Source organism: Hemiscyllium ocellatum, chromosome 17 (assembly GCF_020745735.1).
Source record: "Hemiscyllium ocellatum isolate sHemOce1 chromosome 17, sHemOce1.pat.X.cur, whole genome shotgun sequence".
In the NCBI taxonomy this organism is placed as follows: Eukaryota; Metazoa; Chordata; class Chondrichthyes; order Orectolobiformes; family Hemiscylliidae; genus Hemiscyllium; species Hemiscyllium ocellatum.
In genome coordinates this window covers 72,187,923-72,215,891 of record NC_083417.1, presented here as the reverse complement: position 1 = coordinate 72,215,891, position 27,969 = coordinate 72,187,923, and the positions used below count along the sequence as shown (strand labels likewise).

The window sequence follows — 27,969 nt, the reverse complement described above, 5'->3', positions numbered from 1 at the left end:
CCCTTCCTCAGAATGCAGCAACTAAAATTAATTCGATATTTTTCTGGTAAAATAAAGAAGCAAATATGGCACCGTAGAGCGCAGGCAAAGGTACAGCGCACACCAATCATTAGTTCAACAGTGGAACAGGCTTGAGGGGCAAATGTTCTTGGTTCCTGTGCTCGTGGTTGGCATTTTAAATTAGTTATTTTTTCCTTTCTTTTTCAAAATAATGCGATATGGTACACGGACAAAAGCAATGAACTCACAGTATTCCCATTCCTTAACTTCATCGATGGAGCAATCGGACGCTGATGATGAATTAACGTCCGTCAGTCTTGATTTGAACGGCACCAGCAAAGTAAGAAACCCGAAAGTAAACACCGAGGACATAGAGTATGCCGAGCTAAAAGCAACAGCACCAAACAGAACTGAGAACGTCTGTAGAGAAACCAGCGTCTCAGAATGTTGCTCATCTTATAGGGAGCATTATAGCAATGTGCATTGATTTCATTTTTCTCCAGTGTAATGCGTCCAGGTCTTAAGAACCTCGAGTCTACTGTGATGTTCTTTTCCTGTTACTTCGCAAAGAGCTGCTAACCAATTGTTCATATTCAATCGCAAGTTAGGATGCCTGTCGGTTTGTGAAAATGTTTATTAATTCATAAACAATGCTTTTGCTCAATTCCATGGAATGCTAATTTCTGCTGCGTTTCTGTTTCAGGGCGATGATAATGATAATGGGAGAGTTGCATTTTAGTTCATTTTCCTTACCTAAACTAAAAAACGTTTTGTTCTTACCCATTGTAATTTCTCTGCTTCTTTATCCCAGGTGTCAATATCCCCTTGTTCTGGGATTTCAAATCGACGTATCTATTATGTTAAGACTTTTTTTCTTAATGAACTGCTGATGATAATGAAGTCATGATGAGGTACCAACCATTTGGAGCTGGTGAGTCTTTTACCTTAAATCATCTCTTGCAAAGAACTATATTGCACTTTTGTAAATTGAACTACCCCTTATTGAGGAATAGTTGTAGGAAAACTGTTAGCTCTGTCTGCATACTGTGTCAGAAAATTCTCCAGAACACAATCGACAATAACTGATCCATCTAAAGTACTTGAACTATCGGATTCCCAGTCAATATTTGGGAAGTTGACATCCCCAAAACAACTACCCTGTCATTCTCACTCCAACCGAGATTCATCTTTTATCTCCTTTCATTTAAATCACTGGATCTGCTCAGAGGCTTATAGAAAACATCCAACAGGGTGACCTCTCCTTTCCTGTTTCCTATCTCAGCCCATACTACCTTAGTTGATGAGTGTTCAAGCATCCTTTCTGCAGCTGTAATACTGTCCTTGACTAACAATGCCACCTGGCTGAGATAAAAGTTGGGTGGGGGGAGTTTGAGGGAGGGGCTCTGGGAATACTATAGGTGGAAGGAGGTGAAGATGAGGGTGATAGGCCGGAGAAGAGGTGGGGGCGGAGAAGTCGGGAAGAAGATTGCAGGTCAAGAGGGTGGTGCTGAATCCGGGGGTTGGGACTGAGATAAGGTAGGGGAAATGAAGAAGCTGGAGAAATCTACATTCTTGTGTGGTTGGAGGGTTACTAGGCGGAAGGTGTGGCACATTTCCTCCAGGTGGCGTGTGGCCAGGATCTGGCAATGGAGGAGGCCAAGGACCTGCACGTCCTTGGCAGAGTGGGAGTGTCACGATGGACATCCAGTCCCTATACACTTCCATCTGCCATCAAGAAAGTCTCTAAGCCCTCCGCTTCTGGCCCTCCCGCTGAGGCAACCAGTACCCTTCCACTGACACCCTCCTTCGACTGACTGAACTGGTCCTCACTCTTAACAACTTCTCCTTCTAATCCTCCCACTTCCTCCAAACCAAAGGAGTAGCCATGGACACCTACATGGGCCCCAGCTATGCCTGCCTCTTCGTCAGATATGTGGAACAGTCCATCTTCACAGCTACGCTGGCACCATCCCCCACCCTTTCCTCTACTACATTGATGATTGTATAGGTGCTACCTCGTGCTCCCATGAGGTGGCTGAACAGTTCATCCACTTTACTAACACCTTCCACCCCGACCTCAAATTTGCCTGGAACGTCTGAGACACCACCCTCCCCTTCCTAGACCTCTCTATTTTTATCTTGGTCCACCGACTCAACGCAGACATTTACTACAAACCGACCGACTCCCTCATATTACACCTCCTGTCACCATGGCCCCTGTAAAAACGCCATCCCATATTCTCAATTCCTTCCCCTTCACCACATCTGTTCCCAGAAGGACCAATTCCACTACTGAACAGCCCAAATGGCCGCCTTCTCCAAAGACTGCAATTTCCCCTCTGATGTGGTTGACAATGCTCTGCACCGCATCTCCTCCACTTCCCGCACCTCCGCCCTAGAACTCCGTCCCTCCAATCACCACCAGGACAGAACCTAACTGGTCCTCACCTACCACCCCATCTAACTCCAGATACATCGTATCATCCTCCATCATTTCCGTTACTTCCAAACAGACCCCACCACCAGGGATATATTTCCCTCCCCAGCCCAATCAGTGTTCCGCAGAGACCACTCCCTCCGTGACTCCCTCGTCAGGTCCACACCTCCACCAAGCCAACCTTCACTCCCAGCACTTCCCCTGCAACCTCCCCCGTCACCGCCCTCCAAACCCAATGAATCCCTCTATATCCGTCGCAAATTCACCTGCACCTCCACACACATCATTTACTGTATCCGCTGCACCTGATGTGGTCTCCTCTACACTGGACAGACAGGCCGCCTACTTGCGGAATGTTTCTGGGAACACCTCTGGGGCACCCGCACCAACCAACCCACCTCCCCCCCTCCCCCCCACCCCCGGGGCTGAACACTTTGACTCCCCCTCCCACTCCACCAAGGACATGCAGATCCTTGGCCTCTTCCATCGTCAGACCCTGGCCACATGACACCTGGAGGAAGAGAGCCTCATCTTCTGCTGAGGAACCCTCCAACCACACGGTATGAATGCAGATTTCTCCAGCTTCCTCATTTCCCTTCCCCCACCCTTATGTCAGTCCCAACCCCCGGATTCAGCACCGCCATCTTGACCTGCAATCTTCTTCCCGACCTCTCCGCCCCGACTCCCTCTCCGGCCTATCACCCTCACCATCACCTCCTTCCACCTATCGTATTCCCAGTGCCCCTCCACCAAGTTCCCCCTCCCATCACCACCTTTTATCTTAGCCCACTTGGCACACCAGCCTCATTCCTGAAGAAGGGCTTATGCCCGAAACATCGATTCTCCTCCTCCTCCTCGGATGCTGCCTGGCCTGCTGCGCTTTTTCAGCACCACACTTGTCAACTCTGGGCTCAAGCATCTGCAGTCTTCACTTTCTCCTAACGATGCCACACCCCCAGCCTTTGTTCTAACCATCTTCTCAGTTCTTAATGAACATCTAAATCCCAGAACCTGCAACAGTATTCCTGTCCCTGCTCTATCCATGTCTTTGAAATGGCCACGACATCAAAATGCCACGTACACACCCATGCTTCAAGATCAGATACCTTATTCTGTATGCCCCTGTTGTTGAAATGGACACACTTCAAACCAACATTTTACGTGTCGGTGCCCTCCTGCAACCCTGAAAACTTATTGTGCATCTCCCTACACTCAACCTCCTGTATACTCGAACTACAGTTTAGGTTCCAACCCCCTGCTGAATGAGTTTAAACACATCCAAAGAGCATTAGCAAATTCCCCCACCACCACCACCCCCCTCAAGTCCCAGGATATTGGTACTCCTCTGGTTCAGGTGAAGACCATATTGTTTGTAGAAGTCCCACCTACACCAGAAAGAGCCCCCATTATCCAGGAATCCAAAACCTCTCTCCTGCACCATCTCTGCAGCCATGTTTTCAACCTTCTCTCTCCCTCATCATTGCCTTGCTAGCATGTGGCACAGGCTACAAACCAATGATAATTTCATGAATGATAACATGTACCCTGTTCATTAATTTCATTACCAGTTCAGGCAAGTGTTTAGCTGGAAGTTCCAATCAGGTAAGGAGAGATTTGGAAAATGTCAACTATTTCCGAAATGTCTGGAATTTTAGACAGATAGATTTAGTTTTACCTTGCTTTGACTCTATATTCACAGAAAAATGCAGCATTTCTGCAGAAATGCTCTTTTGAGAATTCACATGGTTTATTTAGTTCCTCAAAAAAATCTTGTGATTTGGTTTTGTAAAGATAAAAGTTTTGCAAATATTTGTCCTTGCAATTTAGAACCATGGGGCAGACCTGCACTGATTATTTCATCATCAAGCTGAGGCATGTTACGAAATTGACAATGCTGTGATGCTTTTGCTTCAATGTAAGTTACAATAATCATAACTTTCTTTGATGTCTCACTGAAAACAGTAGATTTGGCACAGAGATTCATCTGATGCAAAAGACAATGAAAGGAAATCAAAATACATTCTTTTTGAAGTGACGCAATAAATTCGTCACATTTTCCTCTCATTGAAGGTGCACCATCTGGGCATTCACTTATTAAATTATAGAAATTCAGTTTCACGTCATGGCATTTTCCTTTGGAGACAGTGAAGGTATCAATTCCTTATATCATCACTGTAAGTGTACCCAAAGCCACAAACTGCTCGTGGCAATGAAAATCGCAGTTAAAACACGAATTAAGTATAACACCTACACTGAGTCAGTAATGTCAGTACGTTCATCCGAAGAACATCTTTTTCCCTTCCTACCCCATTAGTTCCAATGTGCACAACACTTCCTCTGCACATTGGTCCCTCTTCCCTTTGACAATATTCTACACTCCCTCCAGAATGTCCTTGATCCTGTCACCAGGGAGGCAACACTTTATTCTGATTTCTCGCTGCCGGCTGCAGACTCGTCTTGTCTGTGCCTCTAACCAGAGAATCCCCTGTCACAATCAATCGCTTGGAACCTGATGTGTCCCCCATTACATTAGACATAGTTTCGGTATCGAAACTTGGCTATTCATGCAACATTCCCCAGAGAGTCCATCAGCCCTTATGTTTTGCAAAAGAGCCCCTATGTTTTTTGAGATGGGGATGGCCACAGGAGACTCCTGCACTACCAGCCTCCCTCTCCTACCTTTCCTGGAGGTAACCCATCTACCTGACCATATCTGTGGTTTTTCTTCCTGCCAATAACTGTTGCTTATCCATATTAATCTTATTAAAATTGAAACATCGTACAAGTTCAACAATGCATTATTTTATGATTTCCACATCGCTAAGTGGATTACTCTTTCTTCCAAGTATATATGCTACTTTATAAGTTACTTCAGTGATGTCAGTCCCTTGCACAAACATAGTTTTAAATACTTGCTGCTGCTTCTTTGCCTTTCATTTTCTTAAGTGCAGCAAATATTGTCCATCCCCTAATTGCCCAGATGGCAGATAAGAGTCAACCACATTGCTCTGGGTCTGGAGTCACACATAGGCTCAGACCTGGTAACGATTGCTGTTTCCTTCCCTCATGCTCATATGTGAGGTAGATGAGCTTTTCCAACAATCAGCAACAGTTCATATTTAAAAATGAACTCATAATTCCAGATTTCTATGATCTTTTAATGGTGGCCAATCTATGTATCAGTTATTCCAAATATAGAGCATATAACAATACAGCACAGTCTAGGCACTTCTGACCTCGATGTTGCGTCAGCGTGTGGAACCGATCTGAAACTTATCTAGGTTTAGATTAGAGTGTTACTGGAAAATACAGAATGTCAGGCAGCATCTGAGGAGCTGGAAAATCGACGTTTCGGGCAAAAGCCCTTCATTAGGACTGAGGGACTTATCTATCCAACACAATTTCATTATCATCCATATGGATGTAGGCTTGCTTGCTGAGCTGAAAGCTTCATTTCTAGACGTTTCATTACCTTACGAGGTAACAACTTCAGTGGACCTCAGGCAAAGAAATGCTGAAATCTCCTGCTTTCTATTTATATGTTTGGGTTTCTTTGGGTTGGTGATGTCATTTCCTTTGGTGATGTTCCTTCCTGTGGTGAAATCACTTCCGGTTCCATTTCTCAGGGGGTGGTAGATGAAGTCTAACTCGATGTATTTGTTGATAGAGTCCTGATTGAAATGCCATGCTTCTAGGAATTCTCGTGCATGTCTTTGTTTGGCTTGTCCTAGGATGCATGTACTGTCCTAGACGAAGTGGTGTCCTTCCTCATCCATATGTGAGGATACTAGTGAGAGAGGGTCATATCTTTTTGTTACTAGTTGGTGTTCATGTATCCTGGTGGATGGTTTTCTGCCTGTTTGTCCAATGTATTCTTTGGCACAATCCTTGCACAGTATTTTGTAAATAACTTTAGTTTTGCTCATTGTCTGTGTGGGGTCTTTCAAGTTCATTAGCTCCTGCTTTATTGTGTTGGTGGGTTTGTGGACTACCATGATGCCAAGTGTTCTGAATAGTCTGGCAAACATTTCTGAGATGTATTCGATGTCAGGGAGAGTGGCTAGGGTTTCTGGACGTGTTTTCTATGCTTGTTAGGGTTTGTTGCTGGGAATTCGGCGGACTGTGTTCATTGGGAACCCATTCTTTTTCAACACACGGTATAGGTGATTTTTCTCTGCTTCGCGTAGTTCCCTTGTGCTGCAGTGTGTGTTGGCTCATTGAACTAATGTTCTCATGTAGCTTCGTTTGTGGGTGTTTGGATGATTGCTTCTGTAGTTCAATATTTGGTCTGTATGTGTTCTTTTTCACTAGACACTGGCTTGAAGTTCCGCAATGGCTGTTCGCTCCACTGTGGCATCTAGGAATGGCAGTTTATTGTTGTTTTCCTCCTTTTTAGTTAATTTTATGCCAGTAAGAGTATTATAGATGGTCTTGAAGGTTTATGCTAACTTGTTTTGTTTAGTGATGGCAAAGGAGTCACCATGTAGCAGACCCAGAGTTTCAGTTGGATGATTGGCAGAGCTGTTTGCTCAAGTATATACATTACTGGCTCTGTTAAGAACCCTAAGAACCATTGCACTCCAACCATAACACTATCAACAAACACATCCAGTTAGCCCCCATCTACCACCCCGTGAGAAAAGGAATAGGACGTGACTTCACCACAGGAAACACCATCACCAAAGGAAATGACATCACCAACCCAAAGAAACCCAAACATGTAAAGAGAAAGCAGGAAGTTTCAGCATTGCTTCACACGAGGTCCACTGAAGATGTCACCTAGTAAGGTAATGAAACGTCTGGAAATGAACCTTTCAGCTCAGCTGTCAAACCTCCATCCAAAACCTCAACCTGAGCTACAAATCTTCTCAAAACTTGCTATCATCCATATTAGTGTCCATGTACATAGATCCCTGAAAGTTATCACCCAAGTTTATATGGTTGTTAAGAAGACATATTGTGTATTAGCCTTTATCAGTAGTGGGATTGAGTTTCAGAGCCATGAGGTCATGCTGCAGCTGTACAAAACTCTGGTGTTGCTGCACTTGGAATATTGCACACAGTGCTGGTCACTGCATTATGGAAAAGATGTGGGAGCTTTGGAAAGGGTGCAGAGGAGATTTACTAGGATATTGCCTGGTATGAAGGGAAGATCTTATGAGGAAAGGCTGAGAGACGTGAGGTTGTTTGGTTCCAGAGAAGAAGTTTGATAGGTGACTTAATTGAGACATATAAGATAATCAGACGGTTAGATAGGGTGGCCAATGAGAGCCTTTTTCCTCAGATGATGATGGCTAGCATGAGGGAACATAGCATTACGTTGAAGGGTGATAGATCTGGGATAGATGTCAGAAGTACTTTTTTTTACTCAGAGAATAAGAGGAGCATTGAACCCACTGCCTGCAATAGTAGTAGACTCACCAAACTTAAAAGCATTTAAATGGTCATTGGATAAACACTTTAATCCCACCAGTTTCATTAACGACATTTATTTACAGATACTGAGTTCTTTAAATTCTCCTGCTACATTCCGCAAAATATTGGTATACACATTTGGCTTCATGCATCAGTTTGTCTTCACATGCTGAAGCTCATACAGTCAGCTTGAATGGTTATCATCAGCAGAATCTCATGCTTTCCCACCTTCTACTCAATTGGTTTGTCCTCCATTTGTTGAGATCTACACATTGAACAAGTGTTGCAGTTCATCCACACACATTTCATGACTGCCAACGCCAATTTATTGTTGTCCCTTGCGGTCGCATTCCCTGTTTATTGTATCAGCTCATACCTCAAACCATCATAGTTTCCTTCATTTCAATTCATGACCCTTGTCTCAGAATCAACTTCACACTCTCCATCTAGTGAACATTTCTATCATATAATATCAGATTATGACCATGTTTCCCAAAGTGGCCTTGTTAAATTGCAAAACAATTTATATTTCCCCCAAACTTTGAATAATTGTGTTGCATTGGAAATTTTCCAATGTTCCAGAATCCCGGCATTTTTGGCAGCTTACTACAGATGCATCTATTACCTTTTTATCGATTTGACGATGCAGCACATAGTATCCAGCAGCCTTATTGGTCAGTCACCAGCAATGGCAACACTAAGCTCCAGTGACAGGTTTCCCACATAGGCCTCACTCAGTAATGTGGAGTACCCAAGCATCACCCGTGGCAAGAATGCATCACTATTCGACAGCCCTCAGATTGACATGTCTCACTTCTCTGCTTTGGCACTGCGTAGTTACTGGAACATTCAAGCACCAGTAAATATATCAATCAATTACCAGAAATACAACCATCCAATGATCATGATCAGCACAATCTCTGGTCATTTATCAAGCGCCTGGCAGAAACAGGAGTGTTGCCGAACAAAGAAACCTTGAAGTTGAGGGTCATAGTTCCTTGAAAGCCGTTTTCAGGTAGATAGGGTGGTGAAGGAAGTGTTTATTATGCTTGCCTTTATGAGTCAGTGCCTTTACTAGTCAGTAGGGGTCGGGGGGTCATGTTACACCTGTACGTTTGGAATAATGAGTTCAGTTCTGGTCTCCATGCCATAATAAGGATGTTGTTAAACCTGTAAGCAGTCAGAAAAAGGTTCCATGGATGTTGGTAATGTTAGAGAATTTGAGCCCTTGGAACAATTTCAATGTCTCGTGGCTCTTTTTTCCTCGAGCGTCTGAAGATGGTGGGGTGATCTTATAGAGTTTTGTAAAATTATGAGGGGCATGGAGAGGGTAAATAGACCAGGTCTTTTCCACTGGGTCGGGGAGTTTAAAGCTAGAGCACATAGGTTTAAGGTGAGAAGAGAAAGATTTAAAAGGGACCGAAGGGGCAATAATTTCATGCAGAGGGTTGTCTGAGTATGTAAAAATGCCAGAGAAAATGCTGGAGGCATCTACAATTATGACATTTCAAAGCCAATTGGATGCATACATGAAAAGGAAGAGTTTTGAGGTTATTGGGCCAAATGCTGGCACCTGGGAAGAGATTAATTTAGACTATCTGGTCGGCATGGACGAGTTGGACTGGAGAATTTAGTTCCATATTGTACATCTCCATGATTCCATGAATCTACATCTACTGACCATCATTTCAAACAGTCACTATCACAGACATAATTTAGTTATCCTAAGACTTTGACATGAAAGAGATGAATCCACCCATTCATTGGAATTAGCATTATTCATTCACAAGCAATAACATTCTGTGATTATCTGTAGAAATCATCAATCTTTATTCTCCGTCGCAATTCCCAGTACCTTCTGAAAATGGTGGAGGAGTAGCATCTGCAAGAAGGAGAGATATCCATGAATGACCACCCGCAGTATCCAGCCTAAATAATCGGTCACTCGCAGATGAAACAGTCACAATAACATAACCGAAAAGCACATGACTATCAATAGTAATCACTGGTCAGTACCTCAATACCTAGTCTGCAATAATAACCAACTAATCACCAGCATCATGGCTTCAACAATATCCGAAGCTCATGCACATCAGAAAATATTTAATTAGCAGCCCAGCCATCCTCCAGAGATTGAAACAGTTTTCGGTCATCAGATATCACCAAGTAACACAATCACAGGGTCAGCAGCGCCATCTATCATCGCTACCAGACAATGCATTGCAGAATTAGGACACCATTTGAACAAACGAATCAGCACCAGTCATCCATTGGGCATCAATGAGAGATAATTCAACACCGGATTTAACAGATGGGGATTACCATTTGAATAGCAAATATTTTAAAAAGTGTTGATGTTCCATGATATAAATTCTACCAGTTTGATTGAAGACCCGAAGGCCTAACTAATTCAAAGCTCTCTGTCCAGTAGCTTTAACTTCAGCTCTTTAAATAAAGACACAAACAACTCAAAGTGTTTCTTTGAATGGTTGGAATAGTCTAGCTCAAGCAACACCGAGACAGGAGCCATAGGGTCTTCATTGTGCCCGCAAGAGCGTACCCATAAGCTTAAAATCTAATTTGCAAATATTTAAGAACTGCATTTATACGGAATCATGCAGCAGTAATGGCAGAAGTGCTTTTGAGCAACACTGAACTGGCTTTAACTTCCTTTCAACGTTCTCAAATCTAGGGCAAGGTTATAATCTTGATCATTTACCACTTCCGCTATAATGCATAGGGTCACATGGCAGTGTGCTAAATTTCCGGCGACTGTCAAATCTTTCCATTCTCGCAAGCATCAGTACCTTTCAGTAAGAAGTGTGACCTCATTCTTTGCACATAATATCCGCATTTGCTGTACTCTGGTACCTGTCAGCGGTGGGTATTATTTGCTCATGTAGGTATATATTTATAGAGATGTGTTTGTGCACCTGCCTGTTAAACAGGAACGGAAATGATGTAAATGTAACCTCCGTTCATTGCTTATTGTCACTTTCCGTGGTTTTGTTGTGTTTAATATGCATTGTTTCTTTCTTTCTAACATATCTTGTCATTATTAATTCTGCCCATAATCTCCATTTTGCTTTATTTCTGTCAGCTACTGTAGTGAACGGTCTGACAGTGCATCAGCTCCCGATCGTGTGACTGCACTGAAAGGTGCTAATATGTCCATGAATTGCTCGGTGACACTTTTCCTTCCCGGTGCAAAGGCAGACTTCTCTTGGGGGAGGAACGGTCAAGACACCAGTTTGGCGTCGGCCAAAGATAAAATGATAATGTCACACAGACAAGAAGTCTCCGAGTTTCACCTGTTACTCAGCGGGTTGTGAGTTCATGGAATGCCCTGCCAGTAGCAATGGTGGACTCTCCCTCTTTATGGTCATTTAAGCGGGCATTGGATAAGCATATGGAGGTTATTGGACTAGTGTAGGTTAAGTTGGCTTCTGTCGGTGCAACATCGACGGCCGAAGGGCCTGTACTGCGCTGTATTTTTCTATGTTCTAATGTGAGTTTTGAAGATTCCTGCATGTTTTACTGCAGAGTTACTGAAACGGGATGAAAGATTTCCAATGGTAGTGGGACTAAGCTTATTGTTCATGGTGGGTGACACTGTGGAAACAATGGCACACTTAATTCATATCAGCGAATAGCAGCTACTGAGAACCATAGAGTCATAGAGTCACAGAGTCATAGAATTGTGCAGCGTGAAACTTACGCTTCGATCCAACACATCCATGCCGTCTGGATATGTTAAACAAATCTAGTCCCATTTGCTAGAATTTGGTCCATATCCATGTAAACCCTATCTACTCATATACCCGTCCAGATGCCTTTTAAATGTCGTAATTATTCCAGCTTCCATCACTTCCCCTGGCAGCTCATTCCATACACGCACCATACTCTGAGTTAAAAAGATACCCCTTAGGTCTCTTTTGCTTCTTTCCCCTCTCAACTTAAACCTATGCAGTCTAGATTTGGACTCCCTTTCGATGGAAAAGACATTGGCTCTTTGCCCTATCCATGTTGCTCATGATGTTATAAGTACTATAAGGTCATCCCTCAGCTTCCGCACTCCACAGTCTATTTAGCCTGTCCCTACATCTCAAACCCTCTAATATTAGCATCATCCTCGTAATTTTTGTCTGAACATAGAACATAGAAAAATACAGTGCAGTACAGGCCCTTCGGCCCTCAATGTTGCGCCGACCGAATCCTACCTAACCTACACTAGCCCAATAACTTCCAAATGCCTATCCAATGCCCGCTTAAATGACCATAAAGAGGGAGAGTTCACCACTGCTACTGGCAGGGCATTCCATGAACTCACAACCCGCTGTGTAAAGAATCTACCCCTAACATCTGTCCTATACCTTCCACCCCTTAATTTAAAGCTGTGTCCCCTTGTAACAGCTGACTCCATTAGCGATAAAAGGTTCTCAGTGTCTACCCTATCTAAACCCCTAATCATCTTGTACACCTCTATCAAATCTCCCCTAAACCTTCTCTTCTCCAATGAGAACAGCCCCAAGTGCCTCAGTCTTTCCTCATACGATTTTCCTACCATACCAGGCAACATCCTGGTAAACCTCCTCTGCACTCGTTCCAATGCCTCCATATCCTTCCTATAGTATGGCGACCAAAACTGCACACAATACTCCAGATGAGGCCGCACCAGAGTCTTATACAACTGCAACATGACCTCAGGACTCCGGAACTCAATTCCTCTGCCAATAAAGCCCAGTACACCATATGCCTTCCTCACAGCACTATTTACCTGGGTGGCAACTTTCAGAGATCTGTGTACATGGACACCAAGATCCCTCTGCTCATCCACACTACCAAGTAGCCCACCATTAGCCCAGTCATCCATCTTCTTGTTACTCCTACCTAAAAATCCATGCCAATGGCTCTGCTATCTCCTCCTTAGCTTCCCAGAGGATCCTAGGATAAATGCCATCAGGCCCAGGAGACTTATCTATTTTCATCCTTTCCAGTATTCACAAAACCTCTTCCCTACATACTTTAATGCCATCCATTCTAATCACTTGTGACTCAATATTCACACCAGTAACAATGTCCTGTTCCTGAGTGAATACTGACGAAAAGTATTGATTTAGTGTCTCTCCAATCTCCTCCGCCTCGACGCACAACTTAACACTACTATCCTTGACTGGACCGATACCTACCCTAGTCATCCTTTTATTCCTGACTTACCTATAGAAAGCCTTTGGATTTTCCCTAATCCTACCAGCTAAGGACTTTTCATGTCCCCTTCTCGCTGCTCTTAGCTCTCTCTTTAGGTCTGAACCCCTACACGTTTCACAACATCCTTCCTACAGCAGGGAGATCAGAAATGAATGCAGTATTCCAAAAGTGGTCTATCCAATGCCCTGTTTAACCATCTCCTATACTCAATGCACTGACCATAAAGGCCGTCCAAACACCGTCCTCAGTATCCTGTCTTCCTGTGACTCCATTTTCAAGGAACGAACAACCTGCACTGCATGGTCTCTTTGTTCAGCAGCATTCTGCCCTGATTTGCCTTTCCAAAATGCAGCATTTCACATTTACCTAAGATTTACCGATAGGATGTTTTCTTCCAATTCTGCTTTGTGTGCTTATTTTCACATGATTTACAGCGTCTCTTGCCTACACAGAACCACTCCATTTACCACATTATTGACATCCAAACACTAGACATGAATCAATCATTGGTCTCCTATGGACTATCATTATGTTACATATCCATTTTTTTTACAAACAGTGCCATTCGCACCGAAAGCGTTAAGTGTTTATCTCTCCTTTTCTTTAAATTGATGTTTGCTCCAATCTCGCACCTTCTCGCCCTCCCACAGCTACCTAGATTATACCTCCTCCCACGCTGCCTCAGTAAAAACGCCAGCCCATATTCCCAATTCCTTAGTTTATGCCGTATCTGCTCCCAAGGGGACCAATTCCAATACCCAAACAACCCAGATGGTCTCCGTCTTCAAAGACCACAATTTCCCCTCAGACGCGATTGACGATGGTCCCCACTGCATCTCCTCCACTTCCCACTCCTCTGCCCTTGAACCCCGCCCTTCCAATCGTCACCAGGACAGAACCCAACTGGTCCTCACCGACCACACCCTTCGTCATTTCTGCCCCCTCCAAACAGACCATCGTTTATGGTCAGGCAGGATGGAGGAGTATAATTATTCTTTTCAAACAGGATCTCTACGAAATAATTTTAGTTGTGTATGTCAACAGTACTAAGTAATTATTTTATGTAAGAGTTTAAGCATGGTCAGACCACTCGGTCAGAGTGTGTAGGTAGATATAGACAGGAGGCTTGCGAAGTTGGTGACTGAGAGAATTTAAAGGGTTAATTTGGAAGGTCAATCTTGCCCTAAAATCGTGTGTATACTAAATTACGAAGTAGTCTTAAAGTTAAACATCACATACTGAAAGTATGCTCCACATGGGAGAAACTCGTTTTAATGCTTTCAGTTGTATTTTTCTTACCAACAGTTTTGATGGATCTCGATAGAATTTCAGCGAGAATGAACAGAACAAACGTTTCTGCTGAGCGAGTGAATTAAAGGAGCATAGGAATCGTGATTCGTCACTGGGTGTAGCTGGAGAGAAAGGGCGTCCATATCAAATTTGTAATGGAAACAACTGTGAGGGAAGTTGCGCAGTTCAATTAACTGCATACCTTATGTTGTACTTAAAATGAATTCAGAGCGTTTCAGTTGAGCTAACAGGTTCAGCCTATAGATGATCTGCATTCTGACAAAAGAAAAGCATGCCTTCGCAAGAAAGTAAACAGTGACGGGTTAGGGTGCATCTTGTCTATGTTCCAAAAGTAGAACAATTCGTTATTAATTGCAAATCTTTATTCAAACCATTAGTGATCTTGCTTTTGGATTACTTACGTTTAATAATTATGGGAAAATTATACTGAGTAATAAATTAGAGTGACACATAAAAGAAGGAGCAGAACAGAAAATGCAGTTTCACTGCAAAATATGGAATTCTGGGTATCTGCATATGCAAGGTAAACAAATCTGCACTAAATGTATGTGGCTTAATGAGTAACAACTCCGTCAATAACCTGAAGGGCACGCCATACACAGTGAGACTCATCAGGAAGAACGAAAGTACCAGGATGCCCTTTTTCAACATAGGGTAACACAGGATAGTGCAGGAGAGAGAGAGAGAGAGAGAGAGAGAGAACCTGCAGTTACTGCTTTTGTTGTTTGAATTCGTGTATCGCTGGACATTGGAGTGCATCTGGGAAAATTAACAAACAGTGAAATTCACAACTAATCTTGGAGGAACTGTTGGGCCAAGTTCACAGCACAGAATCAGATAAGTTAACTGTTGTTTTAAATCTGTCCAAGAGAAAGGCTGCAGTAATGGGTCCAGTGCATTCTTTTTGATTATATGTTTTGGAGATAGTATTTTTATTAAACTTAAAATATTAGCCATAGCTTTTAATTTAACCTGTGGCGGTGTTTGTAGAGAAATAAGACCGAGTTATTTTCTGGGTCTGTAGATTGTGAAGGAGCAAAAATGGTCTTCACAATGATATGGACTTCTTGTCAGATGTGGGAGTTTTAAGGGAGTTTAAGGGTTACTGCGGATTATATCTGACATAAGTGCTATTGGATGCGAATCTTATCAGATCAAGTGATCAGTTGGAGAGACAAATAGAAGCGATGAGGAATTTGCAAAAGCAACAGTATGTGATGGATGGCAGTTATACAAAGGGGGGAAGTCTCAGATACAGTTACACAGATGGGTTAACTCCAGGAAGGGTAAGAGAGGTAGGCAACTAGAGCAGGTGTCTTTTGTGGATATACCCATTTCAAACAGGTATGCTGTTTTGGAAAATGTAGGGGGTGATAGAATCTCAGGGGAACGTAGCACAAACAGCCAAGGTTCTGGTATTGAGACTGGCTCTCATGCAATGAGGGGTATGTCGGCTTCCAAGAGATCAATTGTGTTAGGGGATTCTGTAGTCAGATGCTCAGACGGACATTGCTGTGGCCAGCAGAGAAAAAGCAGAATAATGTGTTGTTTCCCTGGTGCCGGGATCAAGGATGTCTCAGAGAGGGTACAGAATGTTCTCACGGGGGAGAGGGACTAGCAGGAGGTCATTGTCCACATTTGAACCAACGACATTGGAAGGGAAAAGGTTAAATCTCTGAAGGGAGATTACCGAGGGTTAGGCAGAAATTTAAAAAGGAGGTCCTCAAGTGTAGTAATATCTGGATTACTCCAAGTGCTACGAGCTAGTGAGGGCAGGAATAGGAGGATAGAGCAGATGAAAGCATGGCTGAGGAGTTGGTGTACGGGAGAAGGATTCACATTTTTGGATCATTGGAATATCTTTTGGGGTGGAAGTGACCTGTACAAGAAGGACTGATTTCATCTAAATTGGAAGGGGACTAATATACTGACAGGGAAATTTGCCAGAACTGCTTGGGAGGATTTAATCTACTAAGGGGGGGGGGGGGGCATGGGGAAGGCGGGGGTGGGGGGGTGTTGGGACCCAAGGTGATAGTGAGGAAAGAGATTGATCTGAGACTGGTACAGCTGAGAACATATGTGAGTCAAACAGTCACGGCAGACAGGGACAAGGTACTACTAATAAAGTGAACTGCATTTATTTCAATGCAAGGGGCCTAACAGGGAAGGCAGATGAACTCAGGGCGTAGTTAGGAACATGGGACTGGGATATCATAGCAATTACGGAAACATGGCTCAGGGATGGGCAGGACTGGCAGCTGAACGTTCCAGGATACAAATGCTTCAGGAAGGATAGAAAGGGAGGCAAAAGAGGAGGGGGAGGGGCAGTTTTGACAAGGGATAGCAGTACAGCTGTGCTAAGGGAGGATATTCCTGGAAATACATCGAGGGAAGTTATTTGGGTGGAACTGAGAAATAAGAAAAGGAAGATCACGTTATTGGGATTGTATTATAGACCCCTCCCCCCCCTCGACAATAGTAAGAGGGAAATTGAGAAACAAACTTGCAAGGAGATCTCAGCTATCTGTAAGAATAATATGGTGGTTACAGTAGGGGATTTTAACTTTCCAAACATCGACTGGGACTGCCATAGTGTTAAAGGTTTAGATGGAGAGGAATTTCTTAAGTATGTACGAGACAGTTTTCTAATTCAGTATGTGGATGTACCTACTCGAAAAGGTGCAAAGCTTGACCTACTCTTGGGAAATAAGGCAGGGCAGGTGACTGAGGCGTCAGTGGGGGGGGGTCAGGTGAATTGGCCGTGCTAAATTGCCCATAGTGTTAGGTAAGGGGTAAATGTAGGGGTATGGGTGGGTTGCGCTTCGGCGGATCGGTGTGGACTTGTTGGGCCGAAGGGCCTGTTTCCACACTGTAAGTAATCTAATCTAATCTAATCTAATCTAATCTAATCACTTTGGGGCCAGAGACCATAATTCTATTCGTTGTAAAATAGTGATGGAAAAGGATAGACCAGATCTAAAAGTTGAAGTTCTAAATTGGAGAAAGGCCAATTTTGACGGTATTAGGCAAGGACTATCAAAAGCTGATTGGAGGCAGATGTTCACAGGTAAAGGGGCAGCTGGAAAATGGGAAGTCTTCAGAAATGAGACTGCAAGAATCCAGAGACAGTATATTCCTGTCAGGGTGAAAGGGGAGGCTGGTAGATATAGGGAATGCTGGATGACTAAAGAAATTGAGGGTTTGGTTAAGAAAAAGAAGGAAGCAAATGTCAGGTACAGACAGGATAGATCGAGTGAATCCTTAGAAGAGTATAAAGAAAGTAGGAGCATACTTAAAAGGGAAATCAGGAGGGCAAAACGGGGACATGCGATAGCTTTGGCAAATAGAATTAAGGAGAATCCAAAGTGTTTTTACAAATATATTAAGGACAAAAGGGTAACTATGGAGAGAATAGGACCCCTCAAAGATCAGCAAGGCGGCCTTTGTGTGGAGCCACAGAAAATGGGGGAGATACTAAATGAATATTTTGCATCAGTATTTGCTGTGGAAAAGAATATGGAAGATATAGACTGTAGGGAAATAGATGGTAACGTCTTGCAAAATGTCCAGATTACAGAGGAGGAAGTGCTGGATGTCTTGAAACGATTAAAGGTGGATCAACCCCCAGGACCTGATCAGGTGTACCCGAGAACTCTGTGAGAAGCTAGAGAAGTGATTGCTGGGCCTCTTGCTGAGATATTTGTATCACGTTAGTCACAGGTGAAGTTCCGGAAGACTGGAGGTTGGAAAACGTGGTGTCACTTTTTTAAGAAAGGTGGTAAGGACAAGCCAGGGAATTATAGACCAGTGAGCCTGACCTCGGTGGTGGGCAAGTTGTTGGAGGGAATCCTGAGGGGCAGGATGTACATGTATTTGGAAAGGCAAGGACTGATTCAGAACAGTCAGCATGGCTTTGAGCGTGGGAAAGCATGTCTCACAAACTTCACTGAGTTTTTTGAAGAAGTAATCAAGAAGATTGATGAGGGCAGAGCAGTAGATGTGATCTATATGGACTTCAGTAAGGCGTTCGACAAGGTTCTCCATGGGAGACTGATTAGCAAGGTTAGATCTCATGGAATACAGGGAGAACTAGCCATTTGGATACAGAACTGGCTCAAAGGTAGAAGACAGAGGGTGTTGATGGAGGGTTGTTTTTCAGACTGGAGGCCTGTGACCAGTGGAGTGCCACAAGGATTGGTGCTGGGCCCTCTACTTTTTGTCATTTATATCAATGATTTGGATGTGAGCATAAGAGGTACAGTTAGTAAGTTTGCAGATGACACCAAAATTGGAGGTGTAGTGGACAGTGAAGAGGGTTACCTCAGATTACAACAGGATCTGGACCAGATGGGCCAATTGGCTGAGAAGTGGCAGATGGAACTTAATTCAGATAAATATGAGGTGCTGCATTTTGGGAAAGCAAGTCTTAGCAGGACTTATACACTTAATGGTAAGATCCGAGGAGTGTTGCTGAACAAAGAGACCTTGGAGTGCAGGTTCAGAGCTCCTTGAAAGTGGAGTCGAAGGTAGATAGGATAGTGAAGAAGGCGTTTGGTATGCTTTCCTTTATTGGTCAGAGTATTGAGTACAGAGGTTGGGAGGTCATGTTGCGGCTGTACAGGACATTGGTTAGGCCACTGTTGGAATATTGTGTGCAATTCTGGTCACCTTCCTATCGGAAACTTGAAAGGGTCCAGAAAAGATTTACAAGAATGTTGCCTTGTAAAAGATTTACAAGGTTGGAGGATCTGAGCTACAGGGAGAGGCTGAACAGGCTGGGGCTATTTTCCATGGAGCATCGGAGGCTGAGGGGTGACCACTGGTCACAGGCCTCCATTAATGATCATCGTTGAAGCTGGGCATCAAATCCACTTTCCTCCTCACCTCCGAAAATTAGACTGAGGGCAAATATCTCTGTTTACAACAATGTTACAATCCGCACCCTGAGAGGGGAGATCCGGACTCGGGAGACCACCGGAAGGAATCTCGGCGTCGGGCTGTGCAGGGGCATGTGGAGGGTGGTGTTGAAGGGCATACTGACCCGGGACAGGTGGGTGTCGGCATTTGAATAAGTATTTGATTCTTCCCACCCATAAGTCTCTATCGCTGAATGCCATCCTTCCGCATCCCGACTCACTTCGTACGCTTCATAGTGCATGCATACTGACTCGTTCGCGTATGATATCACGTGGGCACTTGGCATGTGAAATAGTGAATGCAGATGTGCTCTTGCACCGGTAGGTTGCTGGGTGCACGCTCAGGCGTAGTTACGCAAATGATTGAAACAGGAAGTGTCTGATGAACTCGCAACGAGGGCCAATGATGCAATGCGCCAACCCGGAACGTAAACGTGCATGCTCACAATTCCAGCACTTCATTCAGGCGTAAAATGGACACAACGCCAGAGAAAAGTTTTGCATTGCCATGCGTGACCAATCGGCCATTGAAACTATGCTCAGTCAGTCAGGATATGCAAGTAGTGTATTGGGAATGAATCAGGCGGAGAGGAATGAAAAACCCGATCTCTATTCTCCCCTCCCTACTTCCCTGGAGGCATTGAGCTCCAGTATCTGCAATCCCCCTCACGGTTCCCAGCGCCACACCCCCACTTTCTGTCTCCCATTCACGCACCTCGGTATTCACCTTCTTCGCCCCAGCCGGGTTCGAATCCTCTTTCCTGGCTTTCGACCTCCTGCGTCACACTCTCAGAGATTCCGGTTCTTCCCTCTTTCACGTCTAGCCCATACAATACCCTCCGTCCCTGTATTTTAATTATGCCCACTAATATGGTATTTGGGACCTTCTATAAAGTCTTCTGGAAAATCCAAAAGCACTATATGCATTAGTTGTGCCACATTCCATGTACATTCTCAGACACTCTAGTAGATTAACAACTTTTGATAAGAATTTTAGCACAGGTTGATGATAAGTATGTAACTTAGCTCTCTGAGCTGGAAGGATTTTTTTTTCTGCCGTTTCACTACCATGATGAAGAAACATCATGAGAGTCTCTATTGTAAGGTCTTGGGTTCTTAAGACGGATGATGTTATTTCAGTTTTTTTAAAACGGAAGGTAGACGGGATATAAGTCAATGTGTTTATTGGTGGATGACATGCCTCTAAGAATTCTCATGTATGTCTTTGTTTTGCCGGTCTTTGGGGGGTGGGGGATGGGAGGGGGTTGCGGGGCGGGTGTGTTGTCCCAAAATCAACAGAAAAACAACAACACGGACCAAATACTTAACTTGAGAATCAATCATCCTAACCCACAAAAAAGACATTATTTCAACGAGCTACATCACACTCCAGCACCCAAGAGCTACAAACAGCAAAAGAAAAGTGTCTGTATAATGTTTTCAAGAAAACCAGGTACCCAATACACACAATCCTCTGATTCCTCAGAAATAAACACAAACAAGCAGACACAACCAATCAAAAGCTATAGCCACATTATCTTACATCAAAGGCATATTAAAACTGACTTCTAGACTACTCAGGCTCCTTTGCATCATGGTAGCCTACACACCAACCAGCACACTTAAACAATGACTAGTGAAGTTCAAGGATCCATTAGATTCTACGAGCTATACTAACATCATTTACAAAATACCGTGCAAGAACTATGAAAAAACACTGGGCAAACAAGCAGGAAACTTAACAACAGGTTACATAAACACCAATGAGCCATTTAATACATGACCCACTATCACTAATTTCATTCATACAGACAAAAAAAGACACCACTTTGACTGGGACGACACACTCATCCAAGGATAGGTGAAACAAAGACATGCACAGGAATTCTTAGAGGCATGGCATTCTAACAAAAACGCCATGAATAAACACATCGACTTAGATTCCATCTACCTTGAAAAAAAACCGCAAATGATGCCACCTACCTTAAGAATCCAAGACCTATAAATTGAGAGGCGCGACAATTCGCTAGATACTCTCACTGATGATGTTCCCTACTCATGGAGATGAAACATCCGAAAACAAACTTTCCAGCTCAGCCAATTAACCTACGTACTCTGGTATATTTGCCAGGCATATCTTGTCTTTCATAAACTAATGCTGGTTTTCTTGAATTCTGCTGATACTTTTTAATGTGTTCTGTTATGGTGTCTCTTTTTATATTCCAGCTAGCATTTTTCTGCCACTGATGTTAGACTAACTAGTTTGGAATTCACAGTTTTTCTTTAAATTTCCCCTTGTATAAATAGTGGGGGTTACATTTGCCACTCTCCAATCTACCGGAACTGCTTCACAGACAATGGAAATTTGGATGATGATAATCAATAATCCAATATGTTGCTGCCATTTACAATAATAGGTTAGGAAGTACATAATTAGGTTCGGTGATTGGTCAGTGTTTAACCCATTCATTCTCTTTGTACAGTGTTCTTAATGAGACTAACTTCCTCCAAGTTCATTCTTTCCTGCTTCCCTGACATGTGTGAGTGGTTATCTGTGCCCTTCTTTTATGAATGCAAAATAAACTTCTGTGTTCAATTCTGTATTTTGATGTTCCCCATTATAATTTCCGTGGCTTCTGAGGGACCTATTTTTCTCTTTACTAATCTTTTCTTTTTCTTCACTAAGCTTTTTTCTTTTTCATTCACTTATATTATCGTTCTGAACTTTCTGATTATATTTCTTGCAATTGTGTACTCGTAAGTAAGTTTCCAGATTTTTCATCAAATCCCTTGTCCTCTCTTGCTTAATTCTAAAATACTCTCCCTTCTCATGCTGGTGATTTATCTTTCTGGAGATTTGCACGTTTTCTATTTGGTCAAATAACATCTGTAATGGCTTTTGTAATTTAAGGATAAGCCATGAATATTCTTCTTTTTATTTAAACAAACCTGGATGAATAATTCATAACTGAAAGAAGTATGGATGCTGTAAATCAGAACAAAAATAGAAATTGTTAGAAAAGCTCAGTAGATCTGGCAGCATCTGTGGAGAAAAGGTTTGAGATCTGATTACCTTTCCTCATAACTACAGTGCAGGATGAATAATTGTTGCAATGCATGTTAGCTTTCTTTAAATGTTTAACATTTGCGATCCATTGTCCACTGTGTTTAGTAAGTTTGTTCAATCTACGTTTGCCAAATGTCACCTCAGACTCACCGAACTCCCTTCATTTAGATTCAGGGCCCAAGTTTAGGATTCAATCACTTAAAACTCTCCATCTTAATTATGGCTGCTTCTCCCAAAAAGGGTGTCAATTGACAAGGTTATTTTTTAATCCAAGAGTCGGAAAACTTTTTACATTGGAAGGCCACATTTTTATTTAATCGAGATTCTATTAGGCTGCGTTCTGAGAATTTGATATATACAACAAAATATTGTACGTTGTCGACATATTTACTAATTTTAATTAAAACCTGCTCTTGCATGAGGCTTTTAAACAAAATAAAATATCAGCAAAGTCATATTTGTTTGTCTGGCAAAGTTGACAATAAAACTAATAATAAATGAATAACTTAGCAAACAAGCCATGTAATGTTTTTATTGCGATTAATTATTCTGAGATAGGAATTGCATATTTGGTTCCAACATCTTCGCTTTAGTGGGCCCGCCAGGTGATCAACCGTCATCTGAGATCTCGAGCACATTTTAGTTTGTGTCACATAGGAAAATGCTGATTCACAACACGACACAGCATTCGATGATTATGTTGAGGTAGACGTGGGTATTCAAATATATTTTTCCATAGTTCAATTGGATCCTTCTTAGCATCAAATAGAGACTATCGTCTTCTGGGAGCTCAATCGATTCCATCTGTAAGTCATCAGGTGCTTTCGAGGCATCAACCAGGTGGGGTTTAAAAGCTATTTTCAGTATGAGAGCATGTTTCTCATAATCTGCACAGCTTTCATTTTATTCTTCAAACAGGGAGTCTAGAACAGCTGTATGTTCTTCCACGTTGCATTTCTTTAAGAATTACTTTTATCCTGTTCATTAATTACCTTTATCAATTCAGGAAAGGGTTCAGCTGAAAGTTCCAATCAGGTAAAGAGACTTTTAGAAAATGTCAGCTTGATCCGAAATGTCTTGATTTTTAGTTAGATATCATATACAGTTTTGGTTCTACCTTGCAAATAAGCAATCAAATCATTTTTGTTTTGGCATTATAATCACACAAAAATGCAGAATTCCTGCAGAAATCCCGTTTACCAATTCACGTGGTTCATTCAGTTCTCAAAAAATCTTAGTTTTTGCAAAGATAAAAGCTTTGCTAGAATTTGTCCTTGTGACAATCAGTACACTTTAGAATGATGTGGCAGATGTACACTGAATGTTTTCTCATTAAGCTGAAGCACGTTACGAAATTGATTATGCCATGATGCATTTGCTTGAATATAATTTACAATAATCATAACTTTCTTTGATGTGCCACTGTAAATAGTAGACTCAGAAATTCAGCTGATGCAAGACAATGAAAGGAAATCAAAATATGTGGATCTGGCTTTTTTTGCAGAAACACAACAAATCCTTCACGTTTTCTTCTCATGGAAGGTGTATCGTCTGGGCATTCACTTACTAAATTGCATAAATTCAGTTTTGCTTCACGACATTTTTCTTTGAAGATAGTGAAGATGTCAATTTCAAGTGTCCTCGCTGTAATGGTACCCAAAGCAGAAACTCTTCGTGGCAATGAAAATCTGCATTTATAAAAATATAGCACCTGCACTGAGTCAATAATGTCCATGAGTTCATCCAAGGCAATCAAATATTAAATGTCGTCACTTCAGCATATTGTAATAAGTTGCTCAGTTACATTGAGGGCTAATTCATGTTGCCAATAAATTATGGTCTTTCTTGAAAGAGGTAGTTTTACAGAGACATTGAGTCATAGAGATATACAGCTGGAAAACAGCCTATAGACCAACTCATGCTAGATATCCTAAATTAATGTAGTCCCTTTGCCAGAACCTGGCCCATATCTCTCTCAACCTTTCCTATTCATATACCCATCCAAAAGCCTTTCAAATGTTGCAATTCTACCAGCCTCCACCACTTCCTCTGGCAGTTCTTTCTTTACATGTAGTACTCTCTACGTGAAAAAGTTGCCTTTTAAATCATTCCCCTCTCATTTGAAACCTATGCCCTATAGTTCTTGACTCCCTCACCCCAAGAAAAATACGTTGTCTATTTCTCCTACCGATGCTCCCATGATGTAATAAACATGTATAAGGTCACCCTTCAGCCTCTGACGCTCCGGGTAAAATATGCCCAGCTTATTCAGCCTCTTGATATAGCTCAAATCCTCCAAACCTGACAAACATTGTTGTAAATCTTTACTGAACCCTTTCAAGGTTCACAAGATCGTTCTGAAATGAGGGAAACCATAAATGCACACAATAATCCAAAAGTGGCCTAACCAATGTCTTGTACAGCTGGAACATGACCTCTCAACCCCTCTCCTCGATGTTCTGACCAATAAAGGAAAGTATACCAAACGCCTTCTTTACTATCCTATCTAGCTGCGACACCACTTTCAAGGTACTGTGAACCTACATTCCAAGGTCTCTTTATTCAGTTCTCATGGCCTTATCATTAAGTGTATAAGTCCTGCCTTGATTTGCCTTTCCAAAATGCAACACGTTGCATTTACGTAAATTAAACTCCAACGAGTGCTCCTTAGCCCATTGGACTATCTGATCAAGATCTCACTGTACTCTGACATAACCTTCTTTGCTGTCCAGATCACCACCAATTTTAATGTCATCTGCAACATACCGACTTTACCTCCTATGTTCACATCCAAATCATACATATAAATGAGGAAATGCAGTGTACACAGTACTGATCCTCATGGCATACCACTGGTCATAATCCTCCAGACTGGAGTGCAACCCTGCACTATCACCCTGTCTGTTCTCCATTCAAGCCAGTTCTACATCCAGATGGCTAGTTCTCCGTGTATTCCATGTGATCTAACTGGACCCAACCAGTTGATGAGGAACCTTGTTGAACACCTTACTGAAGTCCATATAAATCACATCGCCCGCTCATCAACCTCTTTGTTACTTGTTCAAAAAACTCAACCTAGATAGTCAGACAGGACCTCCTACCCACAAAGACATGTTGAGTACCCCAATCTGTCCTTGCCTTTCCAAACACGTGTAAATCCTGTCCCTCAGGATTCACTTCAACAACGTGTCCATCACCAATATCAGGTTCACCAGTCTTTCATTCCCTGTCTTTTCCTGACTGCCTTTCTGAAATAGTGGCACCACATTAGCCAGGCTCATGTCTTCTGACACTTCACCTATGACTATCGATGATACAAATATCTCAGCAAGACGCCCAGCAATCACTTTCCTAGCTTCCCATAGAGTTCAAGAGTGCACCTGATCAAATCCTGGAGATTTATTCATGTTTATACATTTTAAGACATTTAGCACCCCTCCTTTGTAGTATGGATATTTTTCAAGATATCACCATCTACTTCTCCATATTCTATATCTTCCATGTCCTTCTCCATTGGAAACACTGATGCAAAATAATCATTTGGTATCTCCTCCATCACCTAAGGTTCCAAACATTGGTTATCTTGATGATCTTTGAAGGGACCTATTCTCTCCTCAGTTACTCCATCGTCCTTAATGCATTTATAAATCCGTTTGGACTCTCCTTAAGCCTATTTATGTCACCTTTTCTCTCCTGATTTCCCTCTTAAATATATTTTAATGCGTTCACACTCTTGTAAGGATTCACTAGATGTCTGCTTCCTTCTTTTTCTTTACAAAAATCTCAATTTCTCTAGTCATCCAGCATTACGCAAACCTATCAGCCTTGCTTTTCACTGTAACATCAACATACTGTCTCTGGACTCTCGTTGTCTCATTTTTAAAGGCTTCCCATTTTTCAGCTGCCCCTTTCCTTGTGAACATCCATCCACAATCAACTTTTGAACTTTTTTGCCTAACACTGGTCGTCTTACAATACAGAATTATAACTGTTAGATCTGTTCTATCTTTTTCCATCACTATTTTAAAATAATTATGGTTGCTGGCAAAAAGACTCCCTCTCTGACACCTCAGTCACTTATCTTTCCTTACTTCTCAAGAGTAGGTCAAAATTTGCACCTTCTCCAGTAATTATATCCACATTCTGAATCAGAAAATGTTCATTTACGCAACTAGCAAATTGCTCTCCATATAAACTCTTGTGGGCGGCACGGTGGCACAGTGGTTAGCACTGCTGCCTCACAGCGCCTGTAGACCCGGGTTCAATTCCCGACTCAGGCGACTGACTGTGTGGAGTTTGCACGTTCTCCCCGTGTCTGCGTGGGTTTCCTCCGGGTGCTCCGGTTTCCTCCCACAGTCACAAAGATGTGCGGGTCAGGTGAATTGGCCAAGCTAAATTGCCCATAGTGTTAGGTAAGGGGTAAATGTAGGGGTATGGGTGGGTTGCGCTTCGGCGGGTCGGTGTGGACTTGTTGGGCCGAAGGGCCTGTTTCCACACTGTAAGTCTAATCTAATCTAATCTAAACCTAAACACTAGATCAGAACCAGTCTATGTTTGGAAAGTTAAAATCGCTTCCCGTAACCACCCTGTTCTTCTTACAGATAACTGAGATTTCCGAACAAATTGACTTTGCAACTTTCCGTTGACTACTGGGGGTGGGGGGGTAGTTACCAATCGCAGTAAGGTTGCATCCCTTTCATATTTTTCAGTTCCACCCAATTGACATCCCTGGACATGTTCCAAGAACCATCCTCCCTAAGTACAGCTGTTATGATATCTCTTATCAAAAACGCCACTCCACCTCCTCTCTTGCTCTCCTTTCTATCCTTCTTGTAGCATTTGTATTCTGGAATATTCGGCTGCCAGTCCTGTCTATACTGAGCCATATGTCTGTAACTGCAATGATTACCCAGTCCAATGTTGCTCACCACGCACGGAGTTCATCTACCTTCCTTGTTAGATCTCGTGCATTAAAATAAATGCAGTTTAATTCATCAATCCTAACTTTGTTCTCTGCATTGTTTCTGCCCACCCTGGCTGTCTGACTTGCTCCTTTTACCAACATTACCAGTCTCAGACTGATCTTTTTCCTCTATAACTCCTTTGATCCCAACCACCACCTTACTTGTTTAAATCCTCCTGAACCACTCTAGTAAACCTTCTGGCCAGAATATTAGTTGCATTTCCAATTCAAGTGCAACCTGTCCTTATGCAGTTATTTCTCCCCTAGAAGATATTGCAATGATCCAAAATTGTGAACCCTTCTCCCCTGCACCACTAACTCAGCCAAACATTCATCTGCTCTATCCTTTCATTTCCACCTTCACTAGCTGATAGCACCAGCAGTAATCCAAGTAGGGCTCCTTCGAGGATCTCCTTTTTAAATTCCATCCTAACTTCCTATATTCTCCGTTCAGAAATTTATCTCTTTTCTTTCGTATGTTGTTAGTTCCAATATGCACAACAACCTGCGCTAGTCCTCACTCCTTTGAGAATATTCTGTTCTCTCTCAGAGATATCTTCGATCCTGGCACCAAGGAATCAACGCATCATTCTTATTTTTCACTGCCAACCTCAGAAACGTCTGGTCTGTATCTCACATTAGAGAATCCCTC

The 27,969-nt window shown here is 42.6% G+C and overlaps 1 protein-coding gene across 1 annotated transcript in view; it reads left to right on the top strand.

Annotated features, from left to right (window-relative positions):
• The first annotated feature begins 274 nt into the window (after window positions 1–274).
• Window positions 275–27,969, top strand: part of LOC132823604 (uncharacterized) — a 106,352-nt gene continuing 78,657 nt past the window's right edge. The window contains exon 1 of the mRNA XM_060837522.1: window positions 275–375. Within this exon, the coding sequence (XP_060693505.1) occupies window positions 275–375 (101 nt within the window). The remainder of the gene's footprint in view (window positions 376–27,969) is intronic.